The following is a 20,181-nucleotide window of genomic DNA, read 5'->3' on the forward strand; positions in this document are numbered from 1 at the left end:
ACAGATCCAGAGATTTAAAGTAATTTATATTCTATTTGGTTTTGTGATTCTTAGTACTAAATAAAAAGTCAAAAATTAAAAGAGGTGTCTAGTGAATTTGACTTTTTGAGTTGGATTACTAGATCTTAATGAAGATCAGAAATCCTTTTAAAGAAAGCCTCATTTCTTGGAAACCCTTACTTATTTGTTTTCTACTTTTGTGAGATTACAAAACAAACCAACCTGCAGGCTCTTACCTGCACTGGCTTGGTGAAACTCGGCTTCCTCCCCGGCCCCATCAATAGCATTGCTATTTTCCTCAGGCCTCTCGTTGGTCATGGTTCTGCGGATACTCTGGTATCTAAAATCAGGAGCCTAGAGTTAGATCACAGCAGCCTCGAAAACATGGGGCTCACTGCTGCCCCAGAACTCAGACGTTTTCACCAGCTTCCCAGCCTGGGCCATTTCCTCCCCCAAACTCATCCCTACCTTCTGGGCCATTTGTTAAGAAAATCATTGAACTTAATGTCTTCTGTTCAAAGTTTGTGGAACATTTTCCTAACAAATTAATAAAACTTTTTTATTTTAAATTGTGGCCTTTAATCAAAGAAAACTAAATTCCCATATTGTTAAGAACAACTTTTGTTCCATAGCAATTCATTTTTGTAAAAGAAGGATAGGTTTTAAAAGCTTAGGCAAATAATAAAGATGCATCACAAATGAAGATTCTAGATATTTAAAAAGCTATTTGGCTTCAAATGACAAATATATATGCTCCATTGTACTAAAAATCAATGCCTTGGGTTGATCATTACTTATTTCCTCTCTATAGTTTCCAAGCAAGCTGTGGATGTGTGCGCTTAATACTTGTCAACCAAGAGAAAGACAGTCAATGAAGTCTATGAATCAAGAGAGGCCATATGCTCCGCCTTAATGACAGGACACCCAAAGATCAAAGAGGCAACAGCGTTTTCCATTTCGCACATGTAAAAATTAGCCCAACCACAAAACTGCCCATCCTCACCGCCGGTTCAGCTGCTCCATTTGCTGTATGGAGTTGGACCTCTGCAGCACCTGCGGGGCAGGGGGAGCTGTGGGCCGCTGCCACGTCGTGGTTCTGTTTACGTGATCCACATAGAAGATCCTGCCGTGACTGTCAATACGCGCCTCCCAGTCTAAACAGCAGTAATGCATGGAGAGGGATTAGGAGAAGCAACTGAAGCCACTGATGTGGCTCATTAAGCAGCACGTGTTTCTCTCTCTGACATGCTATAATTTGGGGCTAACAACATATACCTGGCTGCATAATCCAGCAACACCCCCCCCACCCCTAGTCTACACCAGAATGTGTTTCACCAGTCAGTGAACAGCTCCTGAGTGCATAACCAAGCCCTTAAAAAACTCCTGATCATGGGGGATCCCCCTTGATCTGCCTCCAATGCTCATCCTTTACATATAAGTACCAGCATTTAAAAAATATTAGTTGGTATCATAATATTTTAGATATTCACATCAAAATTGGTATTGATGTTTATTTTCACCAAAAAAAAAAAAAAAAGATTTTTCTGTTTTTTTCCCCAATTTGGAAGAAAGATTCATAGCTGGAAATTTCCACATGCACATTTATACACAATTTTAGTAGATGTAGTCTTCAGAAGAAATTGCTATCCTAGTCATCAAACAGTATCATTATCTATGAATTTCCATTTGCACTTTCCCAAAGAGGAATATATTTCCAGAGCAAGGTTAATGACTTGTTTCCAACCTCAAATAAATACCATGTTTTAAAAGATTATTGAATTTTATGTGTAAGCAATCTCATTAAATGTGTTAGTCTTTGCTAATAAACATATAAGAGCACATTCAATAAACACAGCAACCAGACTGGTCTTCAAGGCCAGACATCCCACCTCTGTGAATTCTCTAAGAGGCCATTTTCCTATTAAAATAAGCAGATCATGAGGTGATCTTTACAAAAGGCAATAATTTTTAAGTTGACTGCAGTTGGGAAGGGTAATTTATATAGGAATACATGAAAACAGTAGAGATCTATTCTTTAACCAGGAAAGTTCTTTATATAATGCTATTTCTCTGGCAACTATGTTTTGAAATTAATGAGCATCTTTCTCTTGAACAGCTCTGTTAATATCAAAACTCTCCATGTGATCACATAGTTTATCAACAGAAAACATGCATCTAAAACTAGAGACCAAGGGGAAAGTATGCTTGCTCCTGACCAGCTACAGCATTTACTCTGTAGGTGAGTGGAACACGTATTCCAACAAAGTCTTTAGGACCGCAGAGCCCGGCATGGTGGACCAGCCAGCACCAGAAGACCACTGAGGGCGACCTCAGCTGGAATTGGAAAGATTTCCTTTTGTTGCTCTCAGCCTGTCATAACTTATGACATATGGCAAGGGCAAGAAAACTTGGGCTGAGGAAAAGCAGAACACAAGACAACAGACAACTCCATGTCACTCATGCTCCAAGGTGACACGGACTCATGACGAAGCAGGCTGCCAAACCTGCATTATCTGGGGACAGCTACAATCTCATCAGTAGGACAGTTGCAAAAGACCGCATGCTCAGCCTGCCATAGGCGGTCAAACGGTAAGGACATAAAAGCACGTTCAGGAACCATTTTTCAAACCCTTTGATCCATTCCATTGTTTTGCTCTGCTCTTCACATAGTTTCCCAGCTCCAAGATTCTGAGAACAAGTATTCCCACTGCATTCCTCTCTCATCAGAGCCAGGATGATTCAAGCACATGCTGTATGTCAAATCAAATGCATATGGAAACAAATGTCCATTTCTTCCCCCCAAGAATGTTTACATTAGCTTCCAATTTTTTAAAAATGTAGAATAGGTCAATTAGGAATAAAAACAGAATAGAAACCAACTAAAGGAAGCAGACAGAGAGAGAGAAATATGCTGCCAAGCTCCCAAGATGAGGTTGTAACAAAAATTTGGCTCCAAGTTTTCTGGCATTTGAGTTAGAAAAGAAAACACACTGTTGCATACTTTCCATTTTCTGACAAAAGAAAATAAAAAATTAACTTCAAAGGTGGAACTTTTCCCTTGAATAAACTACATAAGAATTTACCCCATGAAACATGACCTGTATGAGGCCCATATGGGTAGCAAAATGGAGGGGAATGGCTTTGAGGGAAAGGGGTAATCTCCAGATATTCACCACTGTACCTTGCACACAGCATGTAACAAATGAACAAATAATTTAAATAAAGTATAGCTATAAAAAAGAATGAATCTTGTATTCACTTTCCACAAAGGCCAGGAATAACCATACTTTGTATTTCAGTAAAGATATTTCTATACAATGGGAAGGACTCTGTGGGAGAGGGTGAGGGTGGGATGATTTGGGAAAATGGCATTGAAACATGTATATTATCATATGTGAAACAGATCACTAGTCCAGGTTTGATGCATGAGAGGGGTGCTCAGGGCTGGTGCACTGGGATGACCCAGAGGGATGGGATGGGGAGGGAGGTGCGAGGGGGTTTCAGGATGGGGAACACATATACACCCGAGGTGGATTCATGTCAATGTAGGGCAAAACCACTACAATATTGTAATGTAATTAGCCTCCAATTAAAATAAATAAATTTATTTAAAAAAAAGAAAACAATTTCCAAAAATTTGCTTTCTTAGAATATGGGATGCTGGATGTACATTATGACTCTCCCTATCAAATATCATATCTTTGCATTGAAGTTCTTACCTAAATCCCCATAAAGAGAAATGCTATTTACTGGTCTTAAGTGGACTCTTGGCATTGAATTGGGAAAGACTGTTATGCTATTGGCATATTCGTGAACTACACATCCACGCTTACCCAAGTAGTTGATACCCCTCCATCCAGGCAAAGACAGCAGAGGTGCCTATAGGAAGGTCAGTCCTCTATCATTATACATCAAAATTACTTTTCAGGAGGCAGAGGTATGGTTGCTTTAATATACGTTTTCACATGAGGCCTGGTTTGTTCTTGGTTAAGAAAGCAAATGAGAACACGCTGTCAGACATAAGTTTCATTCACAGCTAATACTCAAATCAGACAAGCAGGGTTAGAAGACTGGGATCTTAGCATTTACTTCCCTGTCTTGCCACACTATAAACTGGGGTATATAATCAGTATGCTGTGTGTGTTTGTGTGTGCACACGCATGTGTTGAACTAGATTAGTAAATAGAAAGCCTGTATCTAGCCATGGCTTTGTCACACTTTTGCTATGTGATGTTCAACAAATTACTACACCTCTATGGACCACAGTTTCTTTACCTGAAAAACTAGAGGACAGAAGTAAGCATTGCTAAGGTTCCTTTCATATCTAAAATAACATAAGTCGGCAAATGACATGCATTTTACTACATTAGGTTCAGTAAGGACCTAGCACCATCTTATGTCTAGGCCAGAATTTCCAATACAGACTCTAAATCCATTCATACTTTTTGTCCAGAGGCTCTGGGGTCCTGAAAACCACCTGCTAACTGCACTTTGGTCACTGCCGCTCCAATATTATCTTTTGTGCATTTTGGTCTTCCACATAAGACTTCATTTCCATAAAGAGCTTCATGGCAATAAAAAGGTTTGAAAACTATTATGTAGAGAAATGCTTCTCAAGGTATGAGGCTCTGAAAGTATGTGTCAGAATCACTGAGAGGATCAGTGTAAATGCAGATTCCCAGGAGATATCCCAGCTGTTCAGAATCAGACTATCTGAAGCCAGCATTCAGTTATCTACATGTTTAATAACCTTCCCAGGTGGTTCCTAAGGACACTAAAATTTAAGGAACACCCACACAAATTAATAAAAACTTTAAAATGTAGCTAATTCATTGTACAAACCCATGGAGCTGATGCTGGACTTCTCAGAGGTCATGAAGTACAGGCTCACAAGAAACGAAATTTCAGTCTAAATACTCCAAACTGAGATCCAGGAGCAATGGGACACTTAGATACCCTGAAATTCAAATATATTAACAATATTCCCCTTTAAATAGCTGGACAATAAGGGGAAGTTGCAGAATTAGAAAGCATCAAAATCTGCCCCAAGCCGCTGTCACAGCGTCTATCCCAGAGGCAGGAAGGTAGAGCAGGTGAGGTCTTAGATAGTTTCAACTTTTGGAATCAGCCCATATGGGCATGGAGCAGGGGTCAATCGTAAGGCCGTGCTTCATCTCATCATTCTTCTTCCTCACTCCTTTCACACTAGACCTTGGTCTCCACTGGACCACCCAGGTGATCAGACGAAGACATGAACACATCTCAGTGAATGCTGAGGCTGGGAAGAATCAATGTCTAGACAGGATGAGTCACATCTCAGAGCAGCCAGTACCGAACTGTCTACATGAATCAAAGTGGTGAGAGGACTGTGAGCAGGGCCTGACTTCATGATAACTGGATTTAGAAAAATGAAACACCTGAGTGTTGTGAAGTAAACTTATAAGCTTACTACAAAAATGATAATAATCATAGTATCTTCATCAAAATGGTGAGATGACGAAGTTATAATGAACTAACGGTAATTTTAAGGAAATAATTAGGCTTTGTAATAGATGCTACAAATTTGTCCTTATTGAAACAATCAAGGAATTATGATACCATTTGTAAAAAGTACAAAAGTAAGTTAAACTTGTCTATGCCTTTGGGAGTCAAGACAGTAGGTGCCCCTGCCCTTTGGCAGTGTGAGTTACAGACTGCAAGGGGGCACAAAGAACAAATGGTGTGGGCTGGTTGCCCAAGTGGGCTCAGTTTGTGGGAATTTAGCAGGCAGAATAGGCTATTTTCTGCATGCATGTTATGTTCGAATAAAAAGTTAAAAAAAATTAAAAATCTCAAATCTCTTAATATTCAGTTTTTAAGGAAGAAGCTTTTTAGATTAAAAGCATGAATTTTTTTTTCTCAAAAATAACTTTAAGGTTCTAGAGACTAAGAGCCCCTAGCTTTAAACAGAGTAGAGATTCTATAAGATTAATTGTACTTTTCAGATTCACTGCCTTCTTTTAAACCTTTATTTCAAAGGATGTTCTAATAACAAAAGTGAACAACCACATAAAAAAATGGTAACCATTCCCCTGTGTCTTTCCAGGGCTACCCATTTGAATCCACCACATAAGTAATACACTAATCTAGATTCTATAAGAGTCCACTGTTCATCAGTGAATTATTCATCCTGAATCTATTCCTATTCCTACCCTTTTTGGCGAAAAATATTTTTCAACAGCTTCCTATTGTCTCCAGTGCAGCCATGGGTTAAGTCACAATTATACTGGAGGCAATAAGAGAAAAATAAAATAGCTTTTCAGAAGGGGCTGAGCTGACCATTCTTTTTCTCTCACTCATCTTAACGCTAAAAAGACCAAGATGTGTCATGCTGATAACATCTCAGTGGGCTTCAGCCCTGAATGGCCTCCAGCTGCCAGCCTATCAATCATCTCAGAATAAGATACAGCAGATTCTTAAGGCACTCAGTACATATTCAACTCAACCAGCTTCCCTGCAAGGCTCTCAAGAGTGCCATGCGGCTTATTGGAATGTCTCTCAACCAGTAGTTGGGGTTATATAGCCTGTAAGGTCACAGCACAGGGTCCGTGGCCTAAAGCAAAAACAAGAGTTTGAGAACCAATCAGTAGATCATTATTACAGCTGAGGCAGTCTTTGTACTAAGTCCAAGATCTGCTCCCTGATCCTGAGATAGGAGGAATAAGGCTGGAAGAAGCAAACAAAGCAGGAAACCTGCTTTACATAAAACGAGATCAAACAGATGTTCGGAAACTAAGTTATAACCCTGACATATAGATGACCACACAGTCGGCTGTAAGAGTGAAGAAGCATAGCAAGGACATCTCTGTATCCCCTTAATTGAGTTTGCAGATCTTCAGAGAGAAGCAAGCTCTATTGGATGGTTTCCTCACTGTATTTTAGTACACACATATTTTTAAGGCAAATATAAGCTAAAATAGCAACAATAATAATAAGGAAGAAGGAAAAAGAGCCAAGAATGAGGGGATCATGCTTCAGTACCCCGTCCTGCAGGTGTGGGGATAATGATATACATAGAGGAAAAAACGGTTCTGAGTCCAACACAGATGCTTAACAGACCAAACCCATCTGCACCAAAAGATAGTTGCTAATACTGTCACTGTCACTGCTTTTCTTCTATGTGAACCCAGGGAAAGGCTCTGCTAAGTAACTTCATCCTGGAAAGAAAAGAAAGCTAAGCATCTTTTTCAGTCTTCCTAGGTCTGCCCTCAAAACACAATATAATAAAGTTTCAGAGCAGTGCCCAAACTCTCTAATTTCAGGTGTTGCCTGTGCCTAATACCAAAATATGTCACCACTTTGCCACTAACCAAGCTTTCAGAATTTACTTTCATCTACCTACACAATGGTCCCTATCATTATAATCTTAAATTATAGAGGAGGAAAAAATGTTTGAGACTCTGTCTCAACTTTTGTGTGTGTTAGCTGCTCAGTCATGTTTGACTCTTGCGACTCATGGACAGGGGTTCACCAGGCTCCTCTGTCCATAGAATTCTCCAGGCAAGAATACTGGAATGGGTTGCTATTCCCTTCTCCAGGGGATCTACCCAACCCAGGGATCGAACCCGGGTCTCCTGCATTGCAGGCAGATTTTTTACACTCTGAGCCACCAGGGAAGCCCATCTCAACTTTTATTGGTATGAAATCTTCAGTTACTTAACTTATCTGGGCTTTGCTTTCTCCATCTATAAAGAATCAGGTCAGTTGATTTCTACCCATTGATCTATAAGTTACAGATAAGACTTTCTTGACCTACTTCACAAAATTGTTACTAAGAATTTTTTTAAAAAACATTCAAGATGCACTGTAAACTGTAAAGCACTGCATAAGTTTTAGGTATTACAATGCATGCATGCATTCTAAGTTGCTTCAGTCATGACCAACTCTCTGTGACCCTCTGAGCCCACCAGGCTCCTCTGTCTGTGGGGATTCTCCAGGCAAGAATATTAGAGTGGGTTGACATACCCTCCTCTGGGATCTTCCCAACCCAGAGATCAAACCCATGTGTCTCTTACATCTCCTACATTAGCAGACAAGTTCTTTACCACTAGCACCACCTGGGAAGCCCCCAGGTACTATAATAAGTAATGTTAAAAGTATAACCCTAACCTTAAAATAATTAAGCCAGGTCATTTAAGAGACTGACCAATCTGCACACTCCAAGTGGATCCCCTTAGCTGAGGCTCCCATGAGACAATATGTGAATGCAGAATGCCATAGCTCTAAGTTAGAAGCATGGCCAGAGACTGCTAGCAGCAGAGCTGCCCAGTGAGAAAAGGAAGGCAGAGAACTGGCCAGGACAGGACAGACAGATAACACAGGCAACCAAGTGATTAAATAAACTGTCAGTAGATGAGACAGACTGGGAATAGGAGCGAGCAAAGCAGTGTGGGGACAGAGTTTGAACAGTAATCAGGTATGCTCACACATAATCTATAACTGCTTCATTGTAGTGTAAAACCCCACATTTGCAAGTTAATAATAATACATAAGAAGGAACAACTCAAGAATTTTCCTCCTGTTCATCAGTTACTCATTAAATTGGATATACTACTAAGGTGCTTTTCTCATTTTGGATATATTAAGTTATTAAAATGAACAACCAACTGTTAATTTCTTTAAACCCTAAAATTTTACTATTACATCTGTGTAATGCAAATACCAGTGTTGAAACAAATGCATGGCAACAGCGCAAAGAGTGGACGTAATTTTAGCAGGAAAGTACCTGTCTTTCTTAAATACAATCTAGAGACCAAATTATGAGTCCAACAGAAATCAGATGTAGCCAGCAGTCTACAGCCAAACTACCCTGAATGCACCCCATCTCCTCAGAGGCGGCCAGGAGGGTGCCATTTATCCATACACTGACGCAACGCCATGCCTCATGTCCAGGTGCCTGAAACTCCAATTATTTATTATTAATCCACATATGCATGTAAGCAAGTTCTCCCACAATTCTCTTCTGATGTTTCTAATTCAACTTTCTCCAATTATATCTATATATCACCCAGGAATATATAGAATGTTTTCTGCAAGGGTAAGTAATAAGGAAGTTTCCCTCCCCCACCTCCAACCTGCTTAAGATAACACAATGGTTAATTAATCTCTTGGCTTATTTTTTAAAACTGCTTAAAATATGTGTTTCCTACTAATAATCACCCTCAGTTACCCACATACATGAACAAGGGGAGGATTTGTGCACAACAGTATTTCCAAATGATTAATTCAATATTTCTACAAATTGCATATAGGATCTTTCAGCTCTTTTGTCAGAATTCGCCCAAACTAACCACTCAGCATTTTAGCCTTTTAAATGCATGCTATCTCTCCCCTCTTATGTCCTACCATTTTTAAAACACAGAGGGCCAAAAGGATCAGCTTCTTGCCATGATCACATATAAGAGAGTGAAGAGAGACATGAATCAGAACGAAAAGCAATAAGGCAGAAAGATGTATTTTCCAGTATGTTCTTAAATGCAGTATTTACTATTATTAATATCATTGTTTACCAAAATGCTTTGCTTTCACAGAATAATATTGCCTTAAGGGATTATAGAAACTTGAATAGCGTTTAAATTACATCCAGCCAATGACTGGCCATGGGCATCACTCAGCTCTCTGAGTTTAGGTTGCATAGCTTTCCTAGCATCCCTAGTCCTCACCCATGTCTCCTTTAAGTGCTATGTGTTTCTTGAAAGTGAAGGAAATGAAACATCTTTCAAATCCCCAGATAATCATCATACTCCAAAAAAAATAGTAACTTCTGAAATTAATAACACTTCTCTGGATATCCCAAAGAGAACAACCAGGACCCTGTACTTAATGACTTAAAATGTTACAAATAAATAAAAAACAGTGTAACACATGGAGCTAAAGCTTTTCTAAGAGATTCTACCTATTTGTTCCAATCTCTATACGTGTAATAATTGAAATATTTGTGTAATAATTAATTATACAATAATTGGATATTTGTGTAATAATTGAAAATTCATGCTGTCAATAGGCGAATTTAAAGTTTTTCTATTGTATACCCAGTTGTCCATAACATCTGGATTTATTTCCCTTTATTTACTTTCCCCAGCTGCCCTTTCATCTGGTGGAACAGTGCCAGTCGGGAGTCGACAGCTAAGCACTTTCCAGACTGTATCTGCTCAGTCGAGTGGCAGCTGCCAGCTCCCTTCTTCTGGGGTCCTGGGCATCTATCCTTTAATTCCCGTGGGTCCTATCACCCTTGCACCCTTTGGTCAAGGTAAGCCCTTTAGTTAGCAGTTCCTCACTTGGTGGGAGAGCCTCATCCACCCTCTGGTACCGGCTAACATCCTGGCGAACTGAAGGCAGCGATCGCAGTGGCTGGTGGCCGTTGGATTGACAACCTAGGATTAAAGGTAAACGGTTACCTGGGTATTGTTTTCCCCTTCAGTGTCAAAACAGCCCTTGTTAAAAAAAAAACTCTACATAAATCCTGGGGCCAACCACAATTCCCATCCCTCCCCTCTTCTGCCTTTTCCCACGCTGGCCTCGGTCCTAGTCATGCACCAATGCTTTAGGGTCACACAGTGATCTCAAGATAATGAATGGAGAAAAAAATATATGGAGGAAGAAAAAAGGGGATACTTTAGGTAGCAAACAAATTGCAGGATAAAAAAAATCATTTCTATTTCTGAGTCTATGCTATTTAGGCATATGAAATTATCCTCGGACTTTCTGATGCATCTAAAATAAAACAGTTTGAAGGAATCATTCTACCAATCCACATTCACTGAGATAGAAAGCAAATTTTACATGTAAACTTGCATCCTCAGACACTCAAACAGCATATTTTCCACGTGTCAGAACACATGACCTAACTTAGTAGACATTTCTTATACTGCAGAAGGCAAAAAATGACTTTTGACGCAAAGCACACGTGAACCTTCTGCTTTGAAGCTTCGTGCAATAAAGAGCGACTTAAGATGTTCCAGAAAACCTCACAGATAATACTGGTAGATGCTGTCAGCCTGTCTGGCTTTGTATCTACACACCTAGAAATTCCATATTAAATGCTTCTTCACACTGCCCAGATGAGAGAACCGAGCCCTGGGCACATGAATGCAATGGTGCGCAGCACGCACACGTGCAGTTTGCTCCTGTACATCTGCCCTTAGGCACTCTAGGCCTCCAGGGCTGTATGGACCACAGGCTCCCCCACCCAACAGGCCACTTTCCTAGGGAAAGCAGGTGCCCACATTCATACAGAGCCTTGAAGTTCATTATTTGACAGCCCTCTTATTTCAGCAGTAGAAGACCCATTAAAAAAAAAAAAAAAAAGCTGTTGAACCCGAAGGTGAAGAATTCAGCTAATATTTGACCTGCAGCATAATTTACACTGAGGGACAACCCTCTGAGCAGGTATGCCTGAGACACAGGCCACCTTGTCTTCTACATCCTACCTCCAATCGCGCCCTCCTCCTGGGCAGTGGCCCCTTCACAAGCCCCTGGGGTATCCCGAGCAGCAACCTCTTCTTGGGGCTGGCTCTCAGCAGCAGCAGCAGCTCCCTCCAGGCTCTCCCTCCGCTGCCAGACCTCCCCCACCTCCTCCTGGTCAGGTACAGTGGCTGGTTCTGACCCTGGCCCTTCCTCCTCTCCACTGGGCACCTGCACCACAGGTAAGGAACCAGGAGTGCATACGGAATCCTGGGACCCTTCGGCAGGGCCGCTACTGGCGGGCTCTGCTGCACAGGCTCCATCTTCCTCGTCCTGAGAAGAAAAGGCTGGAGTTTCAGGGAACCGTGCGCTCTCAAGAGATGAGCACCGTGTCTCCACCGAGGAGAGCTGTGTGGTAACGCTCTCATTGCAGGAGCTGTCGGCCCCTTCCAGGTCACTCTCTCCCTCAGGCCTAGTGCTGGCCTCGCTCACGCTCTCTGTCCTGGCAGGGTCGCTGGGCTCTGTTTCTGAGGACACCTGGGAAGGCTCAGACCCCTGATCGAGGGACTCTGTCTCACTGACAGCTCTTCGGCTCCCCCCGGACGTGTCAGAAGTGCCCGTGTCGGCCCCACTTGTGGGCTGATCCACCTCCTGAGAGCCACACAATTCAGTGCTGCCCTGGTCCACACTCGGTTGAGACTCTGGGCCATTCTCGCTTTCATGTGGGACCGGGCCTGAGGGTAAAGAGGTCTCTGCAAGCTCTGGAAGGTTTCCCGGCTTATCCTCAAAGGAAGCAACTTCATTAATGGAGGCTTCCTCAGTCTCCACTGGGTTGTCCTCTGGCTTTGTCTGAGATGTCAGGCTCCCATCATCAGTTCTTGATGCCCTGCTAAACATGATCAAGCCTCCTTCCTCCTCCAAGGAGGATGGATAGCCCAGGTCTTGCTGGAACTCATGGTCTTCTTCATCTGAGTCAATATGAAGCATTGCATTGAGTCTTGTGTCAGTGGGAAAACTACTCCTTAGCTTCGGAGAGGCTCCCACGGACCTCTCCGAGCAAGCAGCTGCACCTGACCTAGAATGGCCATTGTGTTCAATAGCATCTAAATAATCATTGAGTGAATCCTGACGTCCTCTGGGAGGTGAGGTCCTTGAAGAAGTAGAAGTTAATTCTTCTGTGTCTATTTCCAGAGTAGAACTAGTCCTGAGAGAATGCTTGGGCGTCCCATCAGCACTTTCCTCAGAAACTGGTCCATTGGAACAAACTGGGCTGTCGTGATGGCCCCCTGGCATGTCCTCCTCATCAGAAGGGCTTCCTAGGTCTCCGTTCACAGAACTGACTCCAAGTATTGTGCCAACAGCTTCTGGAGAGGCATCTGAAGGAGAAAACAGCATTGATAAAAACAAAGGCGTTATTACGAATTAACTTTTAATATCTTAATTCTTTGCCGCCAAACAGTTCAAAGAATTCAGTCAACCCATTGAGGACTCTTCACAGCAAGGGTCCCCAGCCCCAGGGGCACACACTGGAAAAGTCCGCATAGCAGAAGGTGAGCGGCAGGCAAGTGAGTGAAGCCTCATCTGCACTTACAGCCTCTCCACATCACTCACATTATGCCTGAGCTCTGCTTTCTGTCAGTTGCAGCATAATTAATGGAATGCACTTGAATCATCACGAAGCCATCCCCCATATCCCTGGTCTGTGGAAAAACTGTCTTCCATGAGACCAGTCCCTGGTGCCAGAAAGGCTGGGGACTGTTTTACAGTTATCACCAACTTGCTAAGATTCACTGCTCACTACTAAACAGGTATATATATTGCTGGTCAGCATGACACATGAGGTTTTATATGTTCACTGCTGCTGAAAATTCCACATCCCAGTTTCCAAACACAGATAAAAACCTAAGTGAGATTTTTCTTTTTATATAAACAGGCTTTCATATCTGCTTGGAAAACTTTAGCTATCATTCAATAGCTATTTTATGTTCAAAACAGGACACAAACAATTCTATTCAAATGTAAACTGACAACAGAGTAAGATTCAAATGTAAACTGATAACAGAGTAAGATTTAACAAGTTCTACCTACAGTGATATATTTACACAGATAGCTCACCTTCATGCACAGAAGATGTGACCTCCACTCTGAACTGGAGGTACCCACTCACATGGTCAGCTGGGAGCCTTCTGCCAAGGTTGTAGCTGAGCATCTGGTCACTGCAAGAATAGAAACGGTTCTTTCATCCTACTATTCTGCTGTCAGGCTTCATCTTCTTCCTACAGGCCACCCCCTAAACCCCACATATTTCTCTTAAAACTTTCATACTCATGAGAAAATGAAAAGGCATGTTAGAGTCAACATAATATTTGTATAAATGAATACTTATAAACCCAGGGATAAAAGGGAATCTTGTCACAAGGAAAATTATTAGTAAATGCAATACAATTCAAAATGCAATACAATGTTGTTATGATTTTTTAAAGGGCACTGATTTGTTCTCTCACAGCTAACAGTGATCAGGAAAAGGACATTTTAAAAGCCATCAAGAAGCTGGAAAAGGCCTAAAATTTTGAGTGTTTCCTGACTTAAGTGTAAATGAATAGAGGGCCAGGGTCCTTAGCATTTAGCATGAAGCAAGAATACTTTCTCCGGGGGGTCCTCCAGACCCAGGGATTGAACCGGGTCTCCCACATTGCAGGCAATTTCTTACCAGGGAAGCCCCTCTAAAAAGACAGGCACAGGAAATTCCCTGGTAGTCCAGTGGTTACAACTCCGTGCTTCCACTGTAAAGGGCAGGGGTTTGACCCCTGTTTGGGGAACTAAGATATGCCATGTGGCATAGACAAAAGAAAAGGCAGAGGTAAAGGTCATCACATGGAGGGCACAGAGCTGCTACATTCTGAAGAACGGGAGTAGGGAGCTAGGAGAGAGCCGTGTGAGAACAGGCCAGGCCCTGATAGCTGCGCCGCCTGTGCGAGGGGCAGGAGGCTGCCGCACCTCCCCTTTCTCATTTGTAGAGTAAGGGGTTCGCTCTTGGCCCTCACTTGGTGGGGGTGACTATCACTGATTCTCTGGGCAACTTGTGAGCGATACTGATGGGACGGCTGGAGAAGCTGGCTGCACCACCTGGTGGGGTCTTGTTGCCATGCTGGCAGGTGGACTGGAGGGGCCCACGCAACCGGACCTGCCTAGCCTCTGCTCCATCTTAGCTCCAGGCTCAGGCTATCGGCTTCCTTGAGGATGAAACAGATGAGATTTTTCAACTCTGTGTTTATTTCCAAAGTCAAATACGATTACATCATCTCCTTGTCTGCAAGTAACTTTCATTCTGAATGTGATGCATTCGTAATTAAGGAAAATAATCAGAGGGACAGGACCAAATCACACCATCTCTGTTCTCACACTGCCCTCTAATGGCAACTTTAGGAGGAAAACACAAGGCCTCCACCTAATACTTGAACCACTGTAGAGTTCAGAGCCTATGGTCCCTATTAATTACTAATCTACACAACTATTTTCCTTGTTCTCTACCTCCTTGGCATAATTTTAAATAGACGTTACCTGTTTAAAAGAACACATGCTAACGTAAAATCCCAGCTCAGCTCTTATGAATTTCTTTGGCTTAATACAGAGAATTTCTTAAAACAATAAGATTGTTTCTTTTACTTTTTACTTTTTCTTCCCTATAAATTTTGTAATAAATATTTGATTGATGCTCTTAAAATTCTTTGTTTCCCCCATCTGAGTGCTAACACCCTAATTAATAAGGGCTTTGCATGCATCATCGCCTTCGATCCTCCCTGTGAGCCAGGTGGTGGCCCTGTTTTCTAGAAGAGGAAGTTAAGGCACAGGAAGGATAGGTAATTTGCCCAAGACCAGACAATTAAGTGACAGAACCATGATTAGAACACAGATATTTATGACATAGAAGCCCCTGCTCTGTAGGCCCCAGATCATATCTCATTTTATGAGCATGTCCCATAATCCTTGGCTGCTTTAAGTAGCATGGATTTTAATGATATTTACTCATAGCTCATCCCAATGCAATTGACATCACAATGTTTTGTGTACTTAAGCTGGTATTTTAAGAAAATTTTTTCCTGTAGATGATACAAGTATGTTAAATGCTATTACATTACAATGTTCTAATAATTCTACAATGACTGTAACCTGCATAACAGAAGTGACGTCTTTTTCCTTGACTGCTGTCTTCCAGCATTTAGACAGTGCCTGACATGCAGAGATGCTCCACCTTTGTCCACTAACCCATGAACCCAGCAGCAAACTACCTGAACCTGCTCTCAACAATGTGGTCCTCATCCATCTCTTTGGACACTCAGTCTTGGAATAATAAAATTTTCCCTTCTTTGCTAAAATCAAATTGACTCTCCTCTCCTCCTCTTTGGGTAATAAAAGTAAAGTGTTGGTGTTGATGATGAAGACTTTAAAAAGTGATGGATTTTAGCTAGGAAGTAAATGTTTAGCAGGGATTCTAAGAATGGGATCCATTCTTTTGCTCATTATCATATTCCCAATACCCAAAACAGTGCTTAACATTTAGTAGATACTATATGTATACACATCCACATATTTGTTGAGTAAATTTAACAAATGAGACTCTTTACTTTGAAAAAAGATTTTTAATAGGTATTAGTGCTGTTTTTCACCCAAACTGACAAGATACTCAACTCTCCCATCTCTAAGTATAGGAAAGACTCCCTATTCAGAAACTCCAAGTCAGGGGGTTTCATCCTTGATGAGTGACTGCCAGGGGATTCACCTGGTTCTTATTCTTCCTCAGTTTCATCTGGCTCATCCTGCCTCTTTCCTGTGATAGATAATTGTGTACCCTATATTATATATTATTATGGTATATAATTATAATGAGTAAGTGCCAAAGAACTCCCACTGCCTGATTGAGACATTTTCTCACTAGTGTAATCAGAGCAAATGACAAAGCATGGGAAAGTGATGTGCTTTTGGGACAGAATGCAAGCCACTCTCTGAAAAAAATGTCACATTCAAACCAATACTCTTGAAATAGGTAATCAGTAAGGAGTTTCAGCTCATCCTATAAAATGTTGCCATATGAAACTTCAATTACTTCAGAGAGTTGCAGTCTACAAAACAAATAAGTAAAGAAAACTCATTATTTTTCAAGATGTATCAATTACTTGATAGAAAGTAATAATCAGATTAAAAATATATTTAGATGCTAAGAGCAGATACACTAATATGTAGTATCATATTTATTTAATAAAGCAAATCCCTAAGTATCAGGCAATGCTTTTAATATACTTGTGTGGAAATATTTCATAATTCTGGCATATCACAAATTCATGCTGGACTTCCTTCCAGTACACACAGAATCTATGCCAGGCAGTATTATGTATCCATTCTTTAAAAGACTGAATGAAAGTCAGCAAGTTAACAGGAGATTCAAGCACTAATAAGGCTTTATTTTTCCTTGATCATTCTTATGGGTATACATAAATGGACACTTCTGTCAAAAATCACAGATATTATATAAATTATATGATTATACTTATGTAAATTAAATTATAAACATATTATATTCCCAATAGTTAATTCTCACCAATTATAATTTTTCATTTTCCATCAATCCTAAAAATAATTTTTTAAAACTTCCCAAAGCTGAAGCTCCAATACTTTGGTCACCTGATGCTAAGAGCCAACTCATTGGAAAAGACCCTGATGCTGGGAAAGACTGAAGGCAAAGGCAGAAGAGGCAACAGAGGATGAGACAGTTAGACAGTATCACTGACTCAATGGACATGAATTTGAGCAAACTCCAGAAGATAGTGGAGGACAGAGGAGCCTGGCATGCTGCAGTCCATGGTGTAGCAAAGAGCTGGACATGACTTAGCAACTGAACAACAACAACAACAAAAGAGTATTACCTCCACTAGAAGCAATAACTGCTGTCCTTAAAAATGACTGCAATTTCCCTGTTTTATCAAGTTAAACCAGGCTGCTAGAATTTCATCATAATATTTCTACTTTACGTGGTCTGGCTCAACCATTGCCTCTAATGGACAGAGAATTAGATTCCATTAGAATCTCTTTAATTTCAGATGTCGCAGGGGTCTTTCAGATCATTTGGTCTAAAGACTATTTTTCAAAAGAGGAAACTAATGTCTGAAAAAATCATGACTTGTCAAAATACTAAGAGGACAGTTAATTAGCTGCAAAGTGCCTATGAATGATCAACCTCTCAGCTGGATGAATATTCCATCACTGCCAGCCTTAAAATGTGGCAGAGAAGTCGAGATTCTGGGACAGACCGATCTGCTGAAATCCCAGCTCCACCACTGGCTTGCTAGCCTCAGATTCCTCATCTCTGAAATGGGTATAACAACACTGTTCACCTCGCAGAGTTGTCAAGATTATAGAAGCAGGTGAGTGTAATTTACTTAACTCCTGACGTAGAATAGGGCCATACCATCTTTTTTTTTGTTTACTTTTGTTTATCATTGCTGCTACCACAACTACAGCTACTGTTTATCACTGATACTGCTGACTACCACCACTGTTATCATACATTCATAATGTTCTTCTAAAATGAAAAGGATGCCCCGTAGTGCTACCTCAGAGCAGCTGTGTTACTGAGTTTGCTGGTACTTACCATGTAAAAATATATACACCGTTTATAATACGGAATGGAGGCATGTTATGATTTCTCAACTACTTGATTCACAGCTTACAAAAAGCTAACAGAAAGGAGACAGATGTCAAACCACATTTTAAAATTCTCTCAGTGAGTAATTTCTAGTTGCCTAAATGAATGTCTTAGAGCTCTAAGCACATGTCTTAGAGCTCCACACCATCTCAGAGTCTAGGCTCTGTTTTAAATGGCCCTAAAATAAGGTGGTTTTGGTATCTTAGGCATAACAAAAATCTCTGGATAGGGTTAATCAGGATTGGGAGGTGTCAACCTGATACTGGCATCCTGTTCTAGGGAGAGGCTGTTATAGCAAGACTTCAATATACTCAAAAATCAATCGAGCACTGTGACATTTTACGCTGAAATGCGAATAGTAGGTACATCTTGGGAAAGATAGATAACTCAAAAAAGATACATGAAAATAAAGTCCTTTTTATCCTGCACATTTTAAGGCATATGCCAGCACTTTCATTTTTAAAAGAAGTATGTTACCACTTCTTATCAGTGAGAAAAGCCCTAGGACTTCAAAGTATCATTTCAGTTGCTTCAGTGGAAACTACTTGCAACAGGATCCCTGATTACCCAATGGCTTGCCGCTCCAGTAGCCTCTGGACTGGGATGGTGAGCTTCCCCAGGAAACGCTTAATGATAGGCCGGCTCTTAGCAAACTTGTCTTTAATTTCAATCTCTAAGACATCAGTAAGGAGTGCAAAAAAGGAGTATTTCTGGAAAGAAAACATAACACAAGTCAAAAAAGAAATACAAAATTATGTATATCATTTTATTAATATACATTACTATAAGAAAAAATAGTATCTCTTAAATTCTAATGACATAGAGAGTCTACATTGCCAGAAAAATCTGCAACAATTGTCAATCTTTTATTCACTCAGAATCATGAACAGTCACAAATATTAAAAAGCAACAGTTTGGGTCTAGATGACAAAGGAAGCACCTTCAATCATCCAACTCTTCCGGGTTGAATAGTTTGAGGAGATGCCATCAAATATTAAATTATGCACAATATAATTTTAGTGCTCACCACATTTATTCTATTTTAACTCCTTAATATTTAATATCCTGTTATATGGTGGCTTAGAATTAACCAATACTCTGATTAACAGCAAACTTAATTCCTAATCCCATGGTATTTTGAAGTTGGACATCATCGTCCTTCACTTAGTGGTTAAAACAGAAGCACCTAAGGAATATTATGATTTCCCTGGTTTACAGCAAAATAAAACGATGTTCAAATAGGAGTTACTTAATTTAAAAGGCACACAGAGACATTTCTCCTGGGATAGAAAAATAAAAGTATGAGGTTAAGATAAGCTTTGTTGTTTTCAGAATGCCATTGGAAAAAACTGGATCAGATATTAATAAGGATATAAAAGAAAAATAACCTGCTTTACTCATTTGCAAACACTTTCACATATATTACAAAGATAAAGTGTTTCTTTTTATGATGAGTGTCTCAGAAAAAGTGAATGATGGAGCCAGAAATCTAACCTGAACCATTTGTCTCTGTCCCTGGTAGTATCTAGGCAACAACAATGACGTCTGACTAGTGCCAGCCAGCTTTACACTCAGGGGTCACTAAGTTTATATAGTCATAACAATTTAATTTCCCCAAAGGGCCATGAAGCTTAGCAATCTGCTTAATGGAAACAGCACTTGCTTAGAATAAGACAGCAGAATTTAAGTACTACTTCTGCCCCTGAATAGCTAGTTACATGAACATTTTAAGCTTTCGTTTATTAATCACAAAAATAGAGAGATGAGAATATCATCCCTTACACACCCCTTTATCAGCCTGCACTGGTAACATGGCTAAGAACTCTGTAAATATCAAATGTTAGAAAAATAAAGTTATTGCTAGTATCATTACTATCTCCACTCTTTGCCTTCTAAGTGATCATCTTGCAATCATCTAACCTTCTAATGTGTTACATTAATTGGTATTCCTTTAAGAGTTATTCACTATCTGGAGACAGTATTTCAAACCAGAAATTAAAAAATTGACAATATTTAGCCACTAACATAACCATGAAAAC

General features: G+C 40.4%; 1 protein-coding gene across 1 annotated transcript in view; it reads right to left on the minus strand.

The window, feature by feature from the left end:
- The window catches only part of HECW2 (HECT, C2 and WW domain containing E3 ubiquitin protein ligase 2), a 257,351-nt gene that overhangs the window by 104,245 nt on the left and 132,925 nt on the right, over positions 1-20,181 (minus strand). Inside the window, exons 6-11 of the mRNA XM_068967790.1 lie at positions 18,710-18,852; positions 13,558-13,658; positions 11,469-12,818; positions 10,317-10,412; positions 1,004-1,154; positions 237-340 (exon numbers count right to left, since the gene is read on the minus strand). Coding sequence (XP_068823891.1) covers positions 237-340; positions 1,004-1,154; positions 10,317-10,412; positions 11,469-12,818; positions 13,558-13,658; positions 18,710-18,852 — 1,945 coding nt within the window. The remainder of the gene's footprint in view (positions 1-236; positions 341-1,003; positions 1,155-10,316; positions 10,413-11,468; positions 12,819-13,557; positions 13,659-18,709; positions 18,853-20,181) is intronic.

The sequence above is a fragment of the Capricornis sumatraensis genome, chromosome 3, assembly GCF_032405125.1.
Source record: "Capricornis sumatraensis isolate serow.1 chromosome 3, serow.2, whole genome shotgun sequence".
NCBI classification, from domain to species: domain Eukaryota; kingdom Metazoa; phylum Chordata; class Mammalia; order Artiodactyla; family Bovidae; genus Capricornis; species Capricornis sumatraensis.